At 41.9% G+C, this 15,407-nt stretch overlaps 1 protein-coding gene across 1 annotated transcript; it reads left to right on the forward strand.

The window, feature by feature from the left end:
* The first annotated feature begins 32 nt into the window (after window positions 1–32).
* CDR2 (cerebellar degeneration related protein 2) lies at window positions 33–15,272 on the forward strand. The gene is made up of 5 exons (XM_054080816.1): window positions 33–246; window positions 5,336–5,448; window positions 10,001–10,149; window positions 10,395–10,559; window positions 11,668–15,272. The coding sequence occupies exons 1-5, from the start codon at window positions 168–170 to the stop codon at window positions 12,533–12,535; spliced, it is 1,374 nt and encodes a 457-aa protein (XP_053936791.1). The 5' UTR covers window positions 33–167; the 3' UTR covers window positions 12,536–15,272.
* The last annotated feature ends 135 nt before the right edge of the window (window positions 15,273–15,407 follow it).

Raw genomic sequence — 15,407 nt, forward strand, 5'->3', positions numbered from 1 at the left:
TCGCAGGGGGACGGGCGGCCGCCCGCTTGCCACGTTGCGGCCGGCGGCTCCGCGCGGCCCGGCCAGAAGGGGGAGAGGTTCGGCGGAGTCCGGAAACGCTCGGCGATGGCCGGAGGCGGCTGTTAAAGGAGAGGAGCGGCTGCCGACTACGGGGGAAAAAGGGCGCGATGCTGGCGGACAGCCTCGTGGAGGAGTTCGAGATCCGCGAGGATGAGCCCTGGTACGACCAGCAGGACCTGCAGCAAGGTGAGGGGCTGCGAGGGGAGGGGGCGTGAGGGGAGGGGGCGTGTGAGGGGCTGCGAGGGGAGGGGGCGTGTGAGGGGCGTGAGGGGAGCGGGCTGCGGGCGTGAGAGGGGGCGTGTGTGAGGAAGGGGCTGTGAGGGAGGGTGCCTGCGAGGAGAGGAAGAGGCGTGTGAGGAGTGGGCTGCGAGGGGGGAGCGTAAGGAAGGGGCCGCGGCGAGGAGGGCGTGCGAGGAAGGGGCTGTAAGGGAAGGGGCTGCGGCGAGGAGGGCGCCGGGGCGGGGGCCGTTGCCGCGGGTCCCCGGGGAGGCGGCAGCCTTTGTGCCGGGTTCCCCCCGGGCGGGAACGGCGCTCGGCCGGTCGCACCTGGGCGGCGGTCGCTGCGCTGTGTTGAGGCTTCCTGCGAGCGCTGCAGCCGCCGGTGCTGAGGGCGCGGCGCTGCGCGGCTGCACGCGGGGCCGCTATTGAAAAAGTTTGATTCTTAAAAGATACGAATAACGACATCGCGCATCAGAGCTGCGCGTCTGTATAGCGGCGGTGTGGGTGGGTAACCGAGGGGGAAAGGCTGCTCTCCTCCCACGGGGGAGGAGGAGGGAGTCGCAAGAGTGCACCGAGTATAACCGCGCTAAAAATCTTCTACAGGAATGATACGGAAAGATGGTGCAATTTCCTTAAGAGCTCAGTGCCATTTACAACTGGTATTGATTTAGTTCTACTTGGTGGTATTAATTCCGAGTCCGTTCCAAAGGGCAGCGCCGAGGTGCGGGGCGGCTGCCGGCAGACCTGCGGCTCTCACACCGAGTACAGCAGCTCTTGGCCTGGGAAGGGGCTGCTGTGCTGTAAACCATAAAGAAAGAGTTCTGAAAGCCTTCCTAGCTAAGCAGTTTCCACACCGAGGAGGCGATCCGACAGCAGAAACTTCTTTTGAGACAGGAATAGGTCTCTTAATTGTATGCTTGGACTATGAAATAGGTAACTGAAAGCTGTGTTTAGGTACTCTTCGCTTGAAATAAATGTTTTCATGGCTCTAGGATATAAAGCAATCAATTTAAATGTGATCCTAATACTGTAGTTTGCTGTCAAAGGGAAGAGAGTTGAATATGATCGAGCAGTGATTTTATACGTACTTACGGGGCAGAAGGACTTACAAAGAAACATCACAATGTATGGCAACTGACTTGTTTTCTTATTGATGTTTCTTTAATTAATGTTTTTAATTAAAATATGTGAAACACTCACTCGCCATTTGTCTCTCTGCTTTGAGCTTTTAAGAAACAGTGTTCCATTCTAGAGGTTAGCATATTTTGAGGGCAGGTTACTGCTATCTCAACATGTGAACATTTTATTCCTGGGGATCATCTCTTCACAAGCCTAAAAGGAAGTGACCGATAGCCTCGCCAAAAGCCAAAAGGGAAAGGGGGAAGATAAACTGATGGGCAAGTTGAAATGCAAGGAACAAATTCCTTACACAAATGTTTTTTAAAATGTTCTGTTATACTTTATTCCTGGAGTCCAAAGATACTCTTCCTTCTAAGACTAAGCAATTAGGTTTATGATTGGACCTGATGATCTTAAAGGTCTCTTCCAACCTAAACGATTCTGTGATTCTTTATGTAAACAGAGTAGTAAGATTGCTTATCAAGGTCTCTTTAAACTTTTCACAGTTCAAACAACCACTCCACATTTAAAAACTGGGGAGTAGGTTTATGAGAGAACCTCTGTTTTAAAGCGTTAGGAAGCACCCTGAAACAAGATTGTAGCCAGCTAGTCTTTGAAACTTAAAATTAGGGTAGGTTTTGGAAAAACTTAGTCTTTGTATGCACTAAAAGCTTTTGACTTGACAGTGGAGGTGGGCTTTTCTGGCATGCTGTTCATGAAAACACAGTGCTCATGGAATTCGTTTAAGGATGGGGATAGCATCCTTCTGCAATGTCCATATTGTGCTGCGGTATGCTGACCTTTGAAAAAGAATTCTTTTACATGACTGCTCTTTTTTACATCTAGCTATTACTCACTTTAACAGAACAGAGGGTAGTCTGAACATGGAGTAGGAAATGTGAAGCTAAGTACAACATTTAAGGTATTCATTTTACAGTTAATTAAAATTCAACCAGGCTCTCTTCTATATCTTGCACTACTAATGCCTTTTGCTGTTGACAAGAACAGGCATATTTTACATTGAGAATTCTCTAAATCATGTTGTTATGAGATTTATGAAAAGGTAGAAGAGAAGGGTTTTGGTACTGTAGATCCCCCCCCCCCCTCTAAATTACAGCAACAGTGTCAGAAGAAATTGGGGAGAAGTGCTGTTAAGCAAGAACTGTTTAGCATCACAGAAGACCCATCATTGAAGTCTTGTTTTGGTTTAGAGATTTCTGATGCAACTATTAAACACCACTACTACCGATCAGATTCACTAAAATGGAGATCTTAAGATCTGCACGTATGCAGTTTGCATTATTAAAAACCTTTTTGCTTACATCTTCCTGGTGAAAAGGGAAAATGCATGTCTGTGGCAGAACTTAGCTGTTACTTTGTATAAGTTTAAAACAGAAAATACAGTGTGCTTCTAGTATTGTAGAGTTACTTAAGAAATATAAGTTGTTTTCCTTGTGTATTTGGAGAACATGTATATTGTACATCTGACTCAAAGTTTGCTCCTTATAAGCCTTATAGCTACTTAAAAATGTAAATAAATGGATGCAAAGCAAATTCTTAATTTTGGAAGAGGTCAGATAGTTCTTGCTCTCTCTACAGGTAGGAGTTAGAATTTTATTGCATGTTCGTGAGCTCTTCCACTTGTCTCCTTGCCCTCAGAAACAAATTGCCTTAATTACAAAATAGCATGCTTCTCCTGTAGTAACTCATTTGTGCTTCTGCCATTCTAATGAACAGAATGAGTATGTAAGTATAATGACATGAATTCTATGATTCACATTGTCTTCAAAGTACCGTGTGGTATGTGCTACTTGATTTAGTAGATGAGGGGACATTTAAGAACAAAACTATCAATTCCTAAGTGTACTTACACATCAAAACAAACTTTCACTTTAGGAAGGGAAATGGCAACACATAATGCCATTATGCATTACGTCTTTAACATAATCCTAAATCCTTTCTAAAGCTCTTATTCTTCTCTATTAAAATAAAAGAATGGACTATTTAGTCTCTGCCTTGAATGAAGCCAGTACTGTTGACTAGCTTTAAAGATTGTGACTCCTAGTAAAGACTTGTGTAGTATGAGAACTTGTGAATTGGGACTCCATTTTATATAAGATGATAGAGTCACTGGATTTGAAGACTACAATATTCTGTAATATGACAGAACAAACAGCTTAGTGTTTGACTGGGAGTTATTCTGCCCATAGGTAAACAACGTAGGCTCTCCATTTAAAAATGGGAAAAACATAAGCAGGACACCTTAAGGTTTCCTTATCCAAATACTTTAAACCCCAGCTCTAGAACAGGTTGTGTTTCTTAACAAGTGGTGTTGGAATGAAAAAGCTGTGTGAGGGTAAGCTCATAAGTACAGATCAGTATGCCATGTGGCTCCTAGTCATATATCTTTTGAAACTCTGAAGAACTCTCATGTGCTGTGATTTGTGCTGAACAATTTTTGTGGCATTCACTGTAAGAATCTGACCTTACGGTAGGAAACCATGGCCTGTAGTTGTAAGGAATACCACTGCTGTTTTGCCAGACTTGGACATCTACAGTTTAATAGGCAGGTGCTCCTACTCACTTGCCCTTGTAAGTCTGAATTTGGTCTTTGGCTTACGTGTGTAGATGGAGTAATTATCTTGGACAGGCCAAACTGAAGGTTAGCACGAAACAATCTTTGAACAGTGTTCTATCTAGTACAATGACTAGTGATAAGATGATTGGGAAAGAACCAAAAAGAGTTAAGATAACATTTTAATACAAGGGCATCTTAGTCAAATGAAGTGTGTTTTCTCATCTAGCTACAGCTACTGATGGTGCAATACATGCCTCTTGTATATTAATTTAAGTCTTCTTGAAGGGAATCTTAAGTTTTTCTTAACTTTTCTTCCGTCTCTTTCCCAGTAGTGATGCTAGTTCTATGTGAAAACTAAAAAGATTGTGTTGCATGCATGCAGGAGACAGCCTGGTCATGATCTGGGTGGTGGGAAGAGATGGAAAATTAGAGATTTTTAGAAATCTGTTGGATTTTTAACATGTAATACCCTGCACAGAGTAACTACAGTTCTAGCAATAACACCAAGATTTACTTCTTTGTCACATTATGTTAGCTTTTGAATTACATGTGTCATCAAACATAATAATACGGAATATCTAGCAGTATCGATGCTGTTGAACAAATGTTAAGCTTCCCTCTAGAAAGGAACTGAGCGTTCAGATGACTTATTTCTTAATTTGAAACTACTCCAGTCACTGCACCCTGGAGGTAACTGAAGAGAAATCGAGATTAACTGCCTGAGAACGGATGACATTTAAAATGATGTTTTGGCACAATCCTTGCCTCTTAGGTTTATGAGCTTGAAAAGCAGAATAGCTACATTTCTTTGTCAGTTTTATGAGTTTCACCATAAAAAGCATCTGAAACTTTTATTTGGCACTTTGATCCTTTATGACCTGAGCTCCTTGGTGAAGGGGTAATGGGGAAGACCAATAAAGAAAAACTGCAGTCAGCTTTGGCCTTGGTCTAGCCTGGTGAATGTTTACAGGGTCTTTTTGGCTTATTCTTCTAAAGTGTGAGTGCTGGAAACGTGGTGAAGCATAGCTAACGGACACCTTGGGTAGAGATGCTGGTGCAGTACGAGGCCAATTGTGAAAAGTGAAGATGGCTGCATGTGTCTGACCTGTGCTGAAGGACCAGAGGAGGAACTAAGGAAGCTTCACAAAATAAGAATACCTTCTAGGATTTAGGACTGACTGAGACTTGCATTATAGAGAGTATAAGTATAAGCTAATTTTTTTTTTTTGGTACTGGAAATAACTTGGAGTGGTTGTAACATCAGTAAAACCCCACCTCAAGTATTAGATTAAAATGCTTTAAAATTAGGTTATATCATTGGCTCTGTAACTTCCACGCAAACATGATTTCTTTGTTTAGATCTTCACCTTGCTGCTGAGCTTGGGAAGACACTACTGGACCGTAACACTGAACTAGAAGAATCTTTACAGCAAATGTATGCAACAAATCAAGAGCAATTACAGGAAATAGAGGTAAGTATTTAAGGGATCCAAGTTTTAAAGCATCTAGGTCTGCAACAAAATAAAGCATAAGTCGAGATTTTAATTTCTTGACATCTGATGGACACTTCAAAGAAAAATGCTGAACAATCTTTAACCACATCTGCTACTGTGAGAATTTGAGAAGCTGGATAGGCTTAATCATAGATCTCCTTGTCTGATTACCCGTAGCTGTGTGTGAGTAAACCTCATGTTGGATTTGGCTTGTTTAATAACAAATGACCAGTATTTTTCCTTTTGTACAGAAAAGTTACTTTGGTTATTTTATTGCTAAATCTTGCTCATCTCGCCAGGTAAAGTGACCTTAAATTATATGATGATAAATAAATGAATAATTTGTATCATGATATGAAAATGTTAGTGGTTACAGCGCTGAAATGTAGATGCTTGTAAGTGCAGGAGAGCAATTTAAGTAAAAACTGAGGATATGTACTTCCATTAAACTGAGCTGTGATAAAGGGAGCTAAAGCCTACCCCCTAAAAGGACCCCAACCAACGAACCAACAAAATGCAGCAAAACCAAATAGTGTCTACACACAGGATGTAGTATTGTTCTGTGTTTTCTGTGAGGGAGGGGAAAAAAAAATAATCTTAACCACCCTTTCAGAAGCACTTATTTTGATGTTACTTGATGGGAAAACTTAGCCATTTGTTGGCAATTAATTAATTCTTTCTTTTTTTCACTGCTGGTGTTCTTGCAGACCTAGCATTTATCAGCATAATGATTTTTTTTTTCTGCCAGTAGACAGCAATGCATGGTCTCTAATAATTAAATTATTAAATATTCAGTACTTCACTGACTGGTGACATATTGGAAATGGAGTCAGCATTTCAGTTTGGTTCTGTATGAATTGCAGGGAAGACACTTTAACTGCTATACACTAGATTATTACAAAATCTGAGTTCCTGCAACTTAAAGCTTAAAACACTACTCACTGTAGTGGTAACAGGTAACTTCAAGAATCCTAATATTAGTACCTACAGGTATATGGGTGTCTTTAAAGTAGTCATGTTAACACAAATGCAGCATTTTGGTTAGGTGCACAGTTTCTGGGTGCAGGGTTGGGTTGGCTTTTTTTGAAAGATACTTCTGTACCTCATACACTGGCTCTTTTCTTTGATATGTGCTAAACATCATCTTTGTTATCCTATTCATTCTGTGATACAGTGGTTGGAACGGCTAATGTTTTAGTGCCACAGCAATATAAAAAGTATTTATGTATGCAGACTTAAAATAAATCATTGTCATGAGTAGTTTTTATAAAAAGATTAATTGTTGAGATCTGGAGAGGACAAACAGTTCAAAGTGCTGTATAAATACTGTTCTACTTAAGGTTCAACACCTGTATGACCAACCATGTTTAAGGAAGTGTTTAACACAGCTACAACATACCTTTCGAAATAACACAGCATAATGTTGCGATAGATTAACCTGGCTCATTGAGTGTAGCTACTTAATAAGCAGCTGAATTCTAATGCTTTCTTGAAATATGGAAAATATCTTATTGCTAAGCTGCATTCACTTACAGAAATAGTCTAAAGCCATGAAAGATGTAATATCCTGTTGGTTTAAGCCAGTTTATTTATTTAAGCTTTTTTGGTGGGTTAGTGTTAATTGACTACATGAGACCTTCAGCACCAGGAAGCTGTCAGAAGTGTCCTCCCTCCAGTGATCTAGAGTTGCCATGTTGCAGGGTCAGGTACTATCTGAGGTGACAGGATAATTTATTCTCTAAATATCTTGCTTCGCTTAGCCAATCAAAACACCAAACCATGACTTGTGCAATACTACTCTTTGAAGGCCTTATCTGATACCTCTTTCTTCCTCTTCCCCCAGCATAGGTAGGAATGGAAGTTGGGTTGTCCTATTAGCTCCCTCCAAGAAGAGAAGGGGGAGAACAGTTTTTGTGACACTTCTGACGAATGAGTAGTGCCTGCACCTTTATTTGCTCAGCTTACTGTGAGTCAAAGAACTTGTAGGCTGTATTCCCTATCTACTCTATTAAGATACTGTCTCCTCAGTTCCACTATCTTCTGCCTTTTCCCAGTGGAGCTTAAAAGTGTTAAGGCAAATCAAAACATTCTATTTGGAATTCTACTCCAAAGTAGTCTCTCTTGCATCTGGGTTTCTGGTAGAAAAAGGAAAAATCAAATGAACCCCTTCTTCAAATACACAGAAAACCTCAGGATGGAGGGAATGAATATATTAGCTCACTGGCACAATGGAATGTTACAGGAACTCGCTGAAATAAATGGGAATAGTTAGCCTATGCGAGGTGCAGTACTGTTCAGCTGGTAAAAGTGGTTCAGTCTGTTATTATCTATATTTCTATCTTTTGGGGAATGCAGGATACATATGCAAGTGCCATATCCAGTCTCTGCACTTGACTTTTCTTAATTTTCAAGCGCTTGTCTCTGTAACCTAAAGCTAATCTTCCGCCTGCTCCTGTAGCTACTCTGCTGAGGTTTTGACCTGCTCTTTCAGTGCAGTATATCAGTGTAAATCTGGGGGTTTTCTCCTATTAATTCACATCTTACAGGTAGCAAAGTCTAGAACTGGCTGAGAAACCATTCTGAAATATGGTACTATCTTATCTGCACTGGAAAGGGTGGGTCAAAGGCTTTGTGATACTTAAGATCCAATACATTAAACGCTAGCATATTAAGCGTTTTACAGCCTTGGATCATTATATCTGACCTCTGTGCTGAAACGTGTGCCACTGCCTAATCATTGTAGATGTAATAAATGCTGGATTAAAAGGGTAACTTCATTCCTGTCTGAATCTGTTCCGAGCAGTCAGACTTCAGAAATACTGACACTTTTCTTTTATTGTGTGGTAGAACACAGGAAATCTCAGCTGCTGCTTCAGGTTAGGTGCTCAGTTGCTGGGGAGGCAGAATAAATGCGAACTTCTAAAGTATGTATTACTGCATTTTTACTTTATCTTGGTTGCCTGGTTATACCAGGCCAGCGTGACGCCAGCACTGAAGATATTGGAGATGCAAGGTGGAGGAAATGGTGCTTCACCTCTTGCATTCATCTAAAAGTTGCAAAAGCCTGTTGTAATAAATGGCAACATCCAATTCTGGCACCAAAGCCTTAGTCTCTGTGCTTAGCCACCCTTGTATTGCTGAAGAAAACACAAAGATCTCTAGCTCCTTCCAAGAATAACCAATAGGGAAAGTTAATCTGAAATGGGTCACATTGAGATTCTGCTGCTAATCCATGTACTATTTTTGTGTAAATCCTCTGTCATGCGCGGAAAGGCTACAAAAGGATCTAGCCAACTGCTATCATCTTGATCTTCTAGAAGTCTGTATGTAGCAGTTATTAGTCCTAGATTAACTTATTATCTGTTCTTAAATTGCCTAAAATGTAAACCCATCAATCTTTTAATGAGGTAAAAGGTTAAGTATAATATTAGAAGTTTTGAGTATGTAACAGGCCTCTGTAAAAAGGAAGTAGTTCTGCCTAGAAATCTGCTGGATATTCCTTTCCAGTAAGTAGCATGTAATGATACAGGATATATTGCAAGAAATAAATTCTGTGTGAGGACAAAGTATTTCTGATTTAAAGGGTTAGATTTTTTTTTGTTCAGCTCCGATGTAAATATTCCTGTAGAATTTTAGAACTGGATCAGTCCTGTCCTGGGTGGGACAATGTGAGACAGTTGCATTAAGAGCTTTAGGTGATTGTTAACTGCTCTTAGCCTGAAAATGCAAAGCTTTCTGACATTATTCAAGAAACTTCACAGCCTGCGTTGTTAATTGTAAAGGTAAAAAGGATTAGAATGAGAATACTAAAGGTGGAGTTCTATTTTTTAAAAAAGGCAGGAAATCTTTATTTGGGATTACAGTAACTGGAATAGCTCCCTCTGGGTAAACAAAGATTGACTTCAATAATTTGATTAAACTTCCTTGACAGGTAGTAGCCCACATACCGTCTTAAAGTGTGACCACAACCTAAATTCTGTTCTGTTGACCCTAATGCTGCTTCAGACTGGAAAAACTTAGGTCAGCTGATAAGAAATTTATGGATGGTGCCACCCTCTTGGGGCATTTCAGTTTTAATACTAAGAGAACTGTTGCGTGAACACTGTTAGAAAATTTCTGTTGGGGCCCACTGCAACTCTAGAAGGACTCAGCGGATACTTAGGGGCTCTGAAGTCTGGATTCATGGCTGTATCAGTGACAACTGCACTACAGACACATTCAATCCAGAAGGCTTGGGTACTGGGAAAAGCCTGGCTGCAGCGAGGACAAATGAATGCAGCTTGCGCAACCAAACCCAGCTCCTCTGGATAAGAGGCTGGTTGATCAGCCCGGCTTGACCTCTGTGGCACAGGCAAGCTGCATAGCTGAGTTACCGCTACTGCCTCTTCAGCTGAGCACTGACCAAAGCAACCACTGGAATCCCCATTTCTGAAACTTGGTAGTTTCTCTATGAATGTGAATAAAAATGCAGAGTAGTAGTCCCATCTTTGTGTTTCGAGTGCAAACTGGTAACAGCAATACTGTCTTGCAGTACCTCACAAAGCAAGTGGAGCTTTTGCGTCAGATGAATGATCAGCATGCAAAAGTCTATGAACAGCTGGATGTGACAGCAAGAGAACTAGAAGACACTAATCAAAAACTAGTTGCAGAGAGTAGAGCTTCACAACAAAAGATACTAAGGTAACAACTTTATGCTAGATGCCCCTGTCCCCCAGCAGATGATGTAAAAAAGAGAAGTTATTGGGTGGCTGTCTCTGCCTAGTGGTGTTCTACAATACTGTTAAATCAAAAAGATGTTTTTATTTAAAGGTCTTTTGGGACCCAAGAGCAGCCTTCAGAGAAGAAGCTACAGTGAGGAGATGAGAAATAGCCATGTCCTTGACTAAGCACTCAAATGTTTTTAACAGTAGTCCTTCACCTTTTAGCTTGACAGAGACGATTGAAAATCTGCAAACACACATAGATGACCTGCAGCGACAAGTAGAAGAATTGAAAAAGTCTGGAAGAGGCCGGATGAGCCACGAGAGATCTGACCAGCCAAGATCAATGCATAGTTTCTCGTGTTTGAAGGAGCTGTATGACCTTCGCCAGTAAGGCTTTTTACTTCTTGTAGCAAAGAGAATACTGAGATGACTTTAAACATGGCTTTAAAAACTAAGACACAAGCACAGGTGCCAAACGAGCTAGCAGAAAACCACAGTGTTCACAGCAAAATATCTGCACTGTCCTGCACTGTGCGGTGTTGCCACTGCTTCCAGTGCTTCTAGACCATAGTAGTCTTTCTGCAAGAGGAGCCGCAGGTTTCACTATTTTCAAAGGTTCTCTCCCAAAGTCTTCAACCATATCAAATTGTAGCCTAGAAAGCTACAGCAATTTGCACCCCACTTTTTTTCAGTCAGATAAAAGCACACACACAAACATAATCTGAAAGGCAAACATCCTAAACACAAAATATTTTCTGTAACATACCTTTTCCTCGGATGCCTGGAGGTATTTTCTTTTCAAGGAAGGCAGGATGCCTGAAATAGCTTTCCTGAGCTTAAGCTGGTTAAAATGATGCTTAAGCTGGTAAAACGGTGCCTGGAGCTCTGGGCTGCTTTTTTAAGTTAGAGCAGTTCTACCCAGCTGAACTGCATGAGTGTGCCTATCAGGACAATCACCTGCGGAAAAAGCTTAGACTGGCTTCAGTCCTGGAAAGTAATTTCACAAGGAGAAGCACCTCCACAGACAGGCAGAACAGGCTTCTGTCTCTGGGCTTCGGCACTGCATGGAAGTAGGCTGTAAAATAAATCTGCACGTCCAAAAAAGTTTATTTCTATAGTTACAAAAACTATGAGAATAGAGTACAGCAGAAAAAATCTGAATGTCAAAATATTGCATGATGCCTGGAGGCAATGTTTATTTAAACATAAAATTGTAGATCTGGTTATTCAGTGAGCTTGTCTGTAACTAGAATCTTAATGAGCTGCCATTCTGCTTAAGCTGAGAGTCTTGATTTGAAGGCATACAAGTATTTACAAACTGTTCTGATGATAACATGGACTGATACCTTAGTAAAATGACTACTATGTATACTCTGAGGTGCATTAACAGTGCACACAGTTTGAATCTGTCATTAGTTACCCCGGACAGGAAGAATTCAAGAGGTGTGGTCAGCTCTACTTCCTACATTTGATAACACTTACTTTGTTTCTGCAGGTATTTTGTTTATGATCATGTGTTTGCGGAAGAGATTACTTCAATGGATAGTCAGCTAAGTCCTCTAGAAGAAGAAAACGAGAACTTAAAAAAAGCAGTTACAGTTCTGCAAGCCCAACTTAATGTAGAAAAAGAGAAGAGGATAACAATGGAAGAGGAATATAGTCTTATGGTAAAAGAAAACTGTGACCTTGAACAGAGGCTTGTTGATGTAGACTTATATCGGGCTCGTGCAGAGGAGCTGGAAGTGGAGGTAGCTGAAATGCGACAAATGCTTCAGTCTGAAAACACATTCCATAATGCAGAGAAGTTGGTGCCAGAATCCTTTTTCATTTCATTCAAGGAGTCTTTAGAAAGGGAGCTTGGTCAGAGCCCGGCAGATGATGGACTTCTGACTGTGTCGGAGCTTGAAAAGAAGGCACTGAAACGGAGCAGCAGTGAAACTTTCCTAAGCAGCGCTGCAGGGGGAGACATTCTAAGGGGCCACGAAGAAACGTGTATTAGGAGAGCTGAAGCTGTGAAGCAGCGAGGGATCTCTGTACTTAATGAAGTTGATGCTCAGTATAATGCTCTGAAAGTGAAGTATGAGGAACTTTTGAAGAAGTGTCAGATGGATGAAGATTCTTTGAAACACAAGGCTGTACAAACACTGAAGCAGTATTCCAAAGACCTGAATGTGGGGAATACCCAGTATGAGCTTTCAGCTAGCAATCAGGAGTTCACAAATGTGGAGCTAAGTGACTCTCCCACAAATGCTCTTCCTGAATATAAAGCACTCTTTAAGGAAATTTTCAGCTGTATCAGAAAAACAAAGGAAGAAATAGATGAACACAGAGCTAAGTACAAGTCCCTTTCCTCTCAGCCGTAATACTGGACAGGCTGATGACCCATTTTCTGTTGACTGATCTGTTAGTCAAGAAAGGGGAAAGCTTGATACAGATGTCAGAAGACCTCCCCTGTATTTCTTGAGCACTCAAAATGAATGTTTTGAATTGGCTTGTAGACTGTAGTTAACAAGCTAGTTAGTTAACAGCTAGTCTCCCTATGTAGCAATAGATTTAATGTTGTTTAGCACTGTCACACAAACTAGCGGTTATAAAGCAAACGTCACGATCTCTCTGGTCAGAGCAGTAACTGACACTCGTTTCCTTAGTCCACTTCAAAGATAAAAGTTCAGAAGTCCATAGTGTATTTCTCAGAAGGAACCGGACCAAAGCTTTCCTCTGGTTCACAGAGGTGGTCTGTCCCTGTAACTGCACCTGTGCAGAAAATTAAACCCCAGCCCCTGCCCAGGCTGAGGGGCAGCCTCTCCTCGAGTGTTGAGAATGAAGTCAGCAGTCTTGCTGAACTGGCTTTGGCAGGGGGTGGAGGGCTGGCACAGCAATCTGCACTGTGCTTGGTTTAAGCTACTACCACATTTTCACATGCACTAAGTTCTCCCACCGATTAATATAAATGTCTTCCTACCAAGAAAGGATTTAATGTAAAGTTTGTGTGGCTTTTTAGGTATGGTTTCTTATGTAGGGCACTTTGTAAAGGCAAGATACTGTGAATTGGTGATGTATGTTAGTTGGGACCTGCTGTTCTCTGGTGGAATGTCTACAGAGTACATTTTTATGTGTATTTGGTAAGATAGGAGGTTGCAGTTTAGCTATTTAACTTTAGTAGTAGCGTTGACGTAGCAGAATAGCTTTTAATCTTGCATACCACAAACTCCAAGTGCTTGAAGGAGATGGGGCCAGGTAAAATCCTAGCATATAGTTTTGTCTATCGCTTCCAGTGTCAGCGTCTGGACCTGTTCCATGCTGCCTGCGCGTGGGAGGACAGACAGAATACATCTTACTGAAAACAGGGGACTGCGCTCTTGTTCTTTCCACTCCCTGATAACAACTCGTAGGTATTCAAATTCTGAAAAACAAAGAACACAGAGAAGTACGTTCCTTAAAACTGCTTTAAAATGTGTGAAAAAAAAAGGCTGAGATGAAGGGGGAGAAGGGACAATGAAAGGTGGCATCTTTTTCCTTATAAAGGGCTTAATTTGGTCAGCTGGTCTTGGGAACAGACTTGCTGCCCGTCTGAATTGCTGCGATTGTACCAAACATTGACACAGAATGTTGAGTTTGTCAGCTTTAGTGCAACTGCTGTTGCCATTCTGCCTGCCTTATGTTGTACCCCATTACGCTCGTGCATAGCTGTCCTTGCAGTATTAAGACTTCATCTTGTGGAATTTTCTCTACAACGTACTGCTTTCCAAGAACTATTTAAAAATGGGAATCTGAATCTTGTATATTTCTAAGCAAATACCTAAGGTGGTCAGGCTACAGGCGTAACCTGCAATGATGCCCATCTGTGCCAGTCAGGAAACAGTACCCTCGGTGCAGATGGGACCTGCATAGCTTGGATGGGGTTCCCATTCCATTTGTATTTTATAAAGGTTATGCTATGTGGGAGAGGACAGGCCTGCCTGGGATAGAAATCCAGAGGAACTAAGTAGCTTGTCCTCACTGTTGCAGTGTTTGTCAGGGGTGGGGGGAGGCAGAAAAACTGCTGTTCTGCCATCAGGTTCACTGTATTGTCACAGTATTGTCACTGTTCCCCTAACACTTGGATCTCCATCACCCGGAGTTCTGCCCCTATTCCGATATGGGAAAGCAGTGCCTGTAAATGAGAAGGGCTTGACACATGTCACAACTGCTTTACTGATGATACTCCTCACCACGTTAGGGGAAGGGGGATCCGCACCTGCTGGACCAGAAGATATGTAAAAGCAATTCAACATTTTTGGTTTAACAGGTCATCTCCAGTGGTTTCTGACTCTTGGCTAATTCAGAGCACTTTCATACATACAATTTTTGTGCTTTAAAAATATTAAAATTTTCTAAGACTTCCACAGAACTACTTCCTTCTTTTCCAGTGTAACTTCCCCTCGGCGACCTGTGCCGTCGCTAAGCTCTGCCTGTACTGTACTTCAACACTTCGTTGTACACATTGTGCAATAAAAAACTCCAAGGCTGGGTTCTTTCCTAACTTCTCTGGGACTGTGGCATTCCCAGAGGGAAGCTGTGCAGACGCAGCTATAGGTGACGCTCCTGCAACAGCGCTGTACGAGGGACATGTCAGCCGTGGGCACCTGCAACACAGCACGACAAAGGCTGCAAAAGCTGCCTGAACTTAAGACACCTCCCAGTTATGCTCACGTAGTTAATAAACTACATTAGCATACTAATTAAAGTAGTTTTAGCAGCTTAAAATTAGATATTTTCCACAGAAATGTGAAATGCAGTAAGTATGGTAACAATATTCTTAGCCAATCTTATCTGGATTATCTACCTTAATCTGCTTATTGTAGTCAACGACTCAACTCAGCCTTTTCTGAGCATAAGTAGCTGAAATCAATAGAATCTCCTTGAGCTCCTCATGTGATGGAAATTACAGCAAAGAACATGACCAGTGAAGCGCCCCTGTTCTACAGCAGGAAGGTCCTTCTCGTGCTGCAGATGGGCTACAGTGATAACCTCAGAACACAATGATGAGTTGCTGTGCCTGTGCCCCAGCCCCTCGGCTCGACAGGCGCCTCCAGGAACCCCTAAGGAACACGGTGCAAGCAGACGGAGGTAAAGCAGTTCACTATCTACCTCTACTAAAACATTCCTGACCTTATCCTTCCTCCGTAAGCCTTCAGGCTACAGAGGGAGCAGGTGCAGCTTCCATTTCTTCTCAGACAAACCAGGCGGGGGAGA

The sequence above is a fragment of the Cuculus canorus genome, chromosome 15 (assembly GCF_017976375.1).
Source record: "Cuculus canorus isolate bCucCan1 chromosome 15, bCucCan1.pri, whole genome shotgun sequence".
Lineage (NCBI taxonomy): Eukaryota > Metazoa > Chordata > Aves > Cuculiformes > Cuculidae > Cuculus > Cuculus canorus.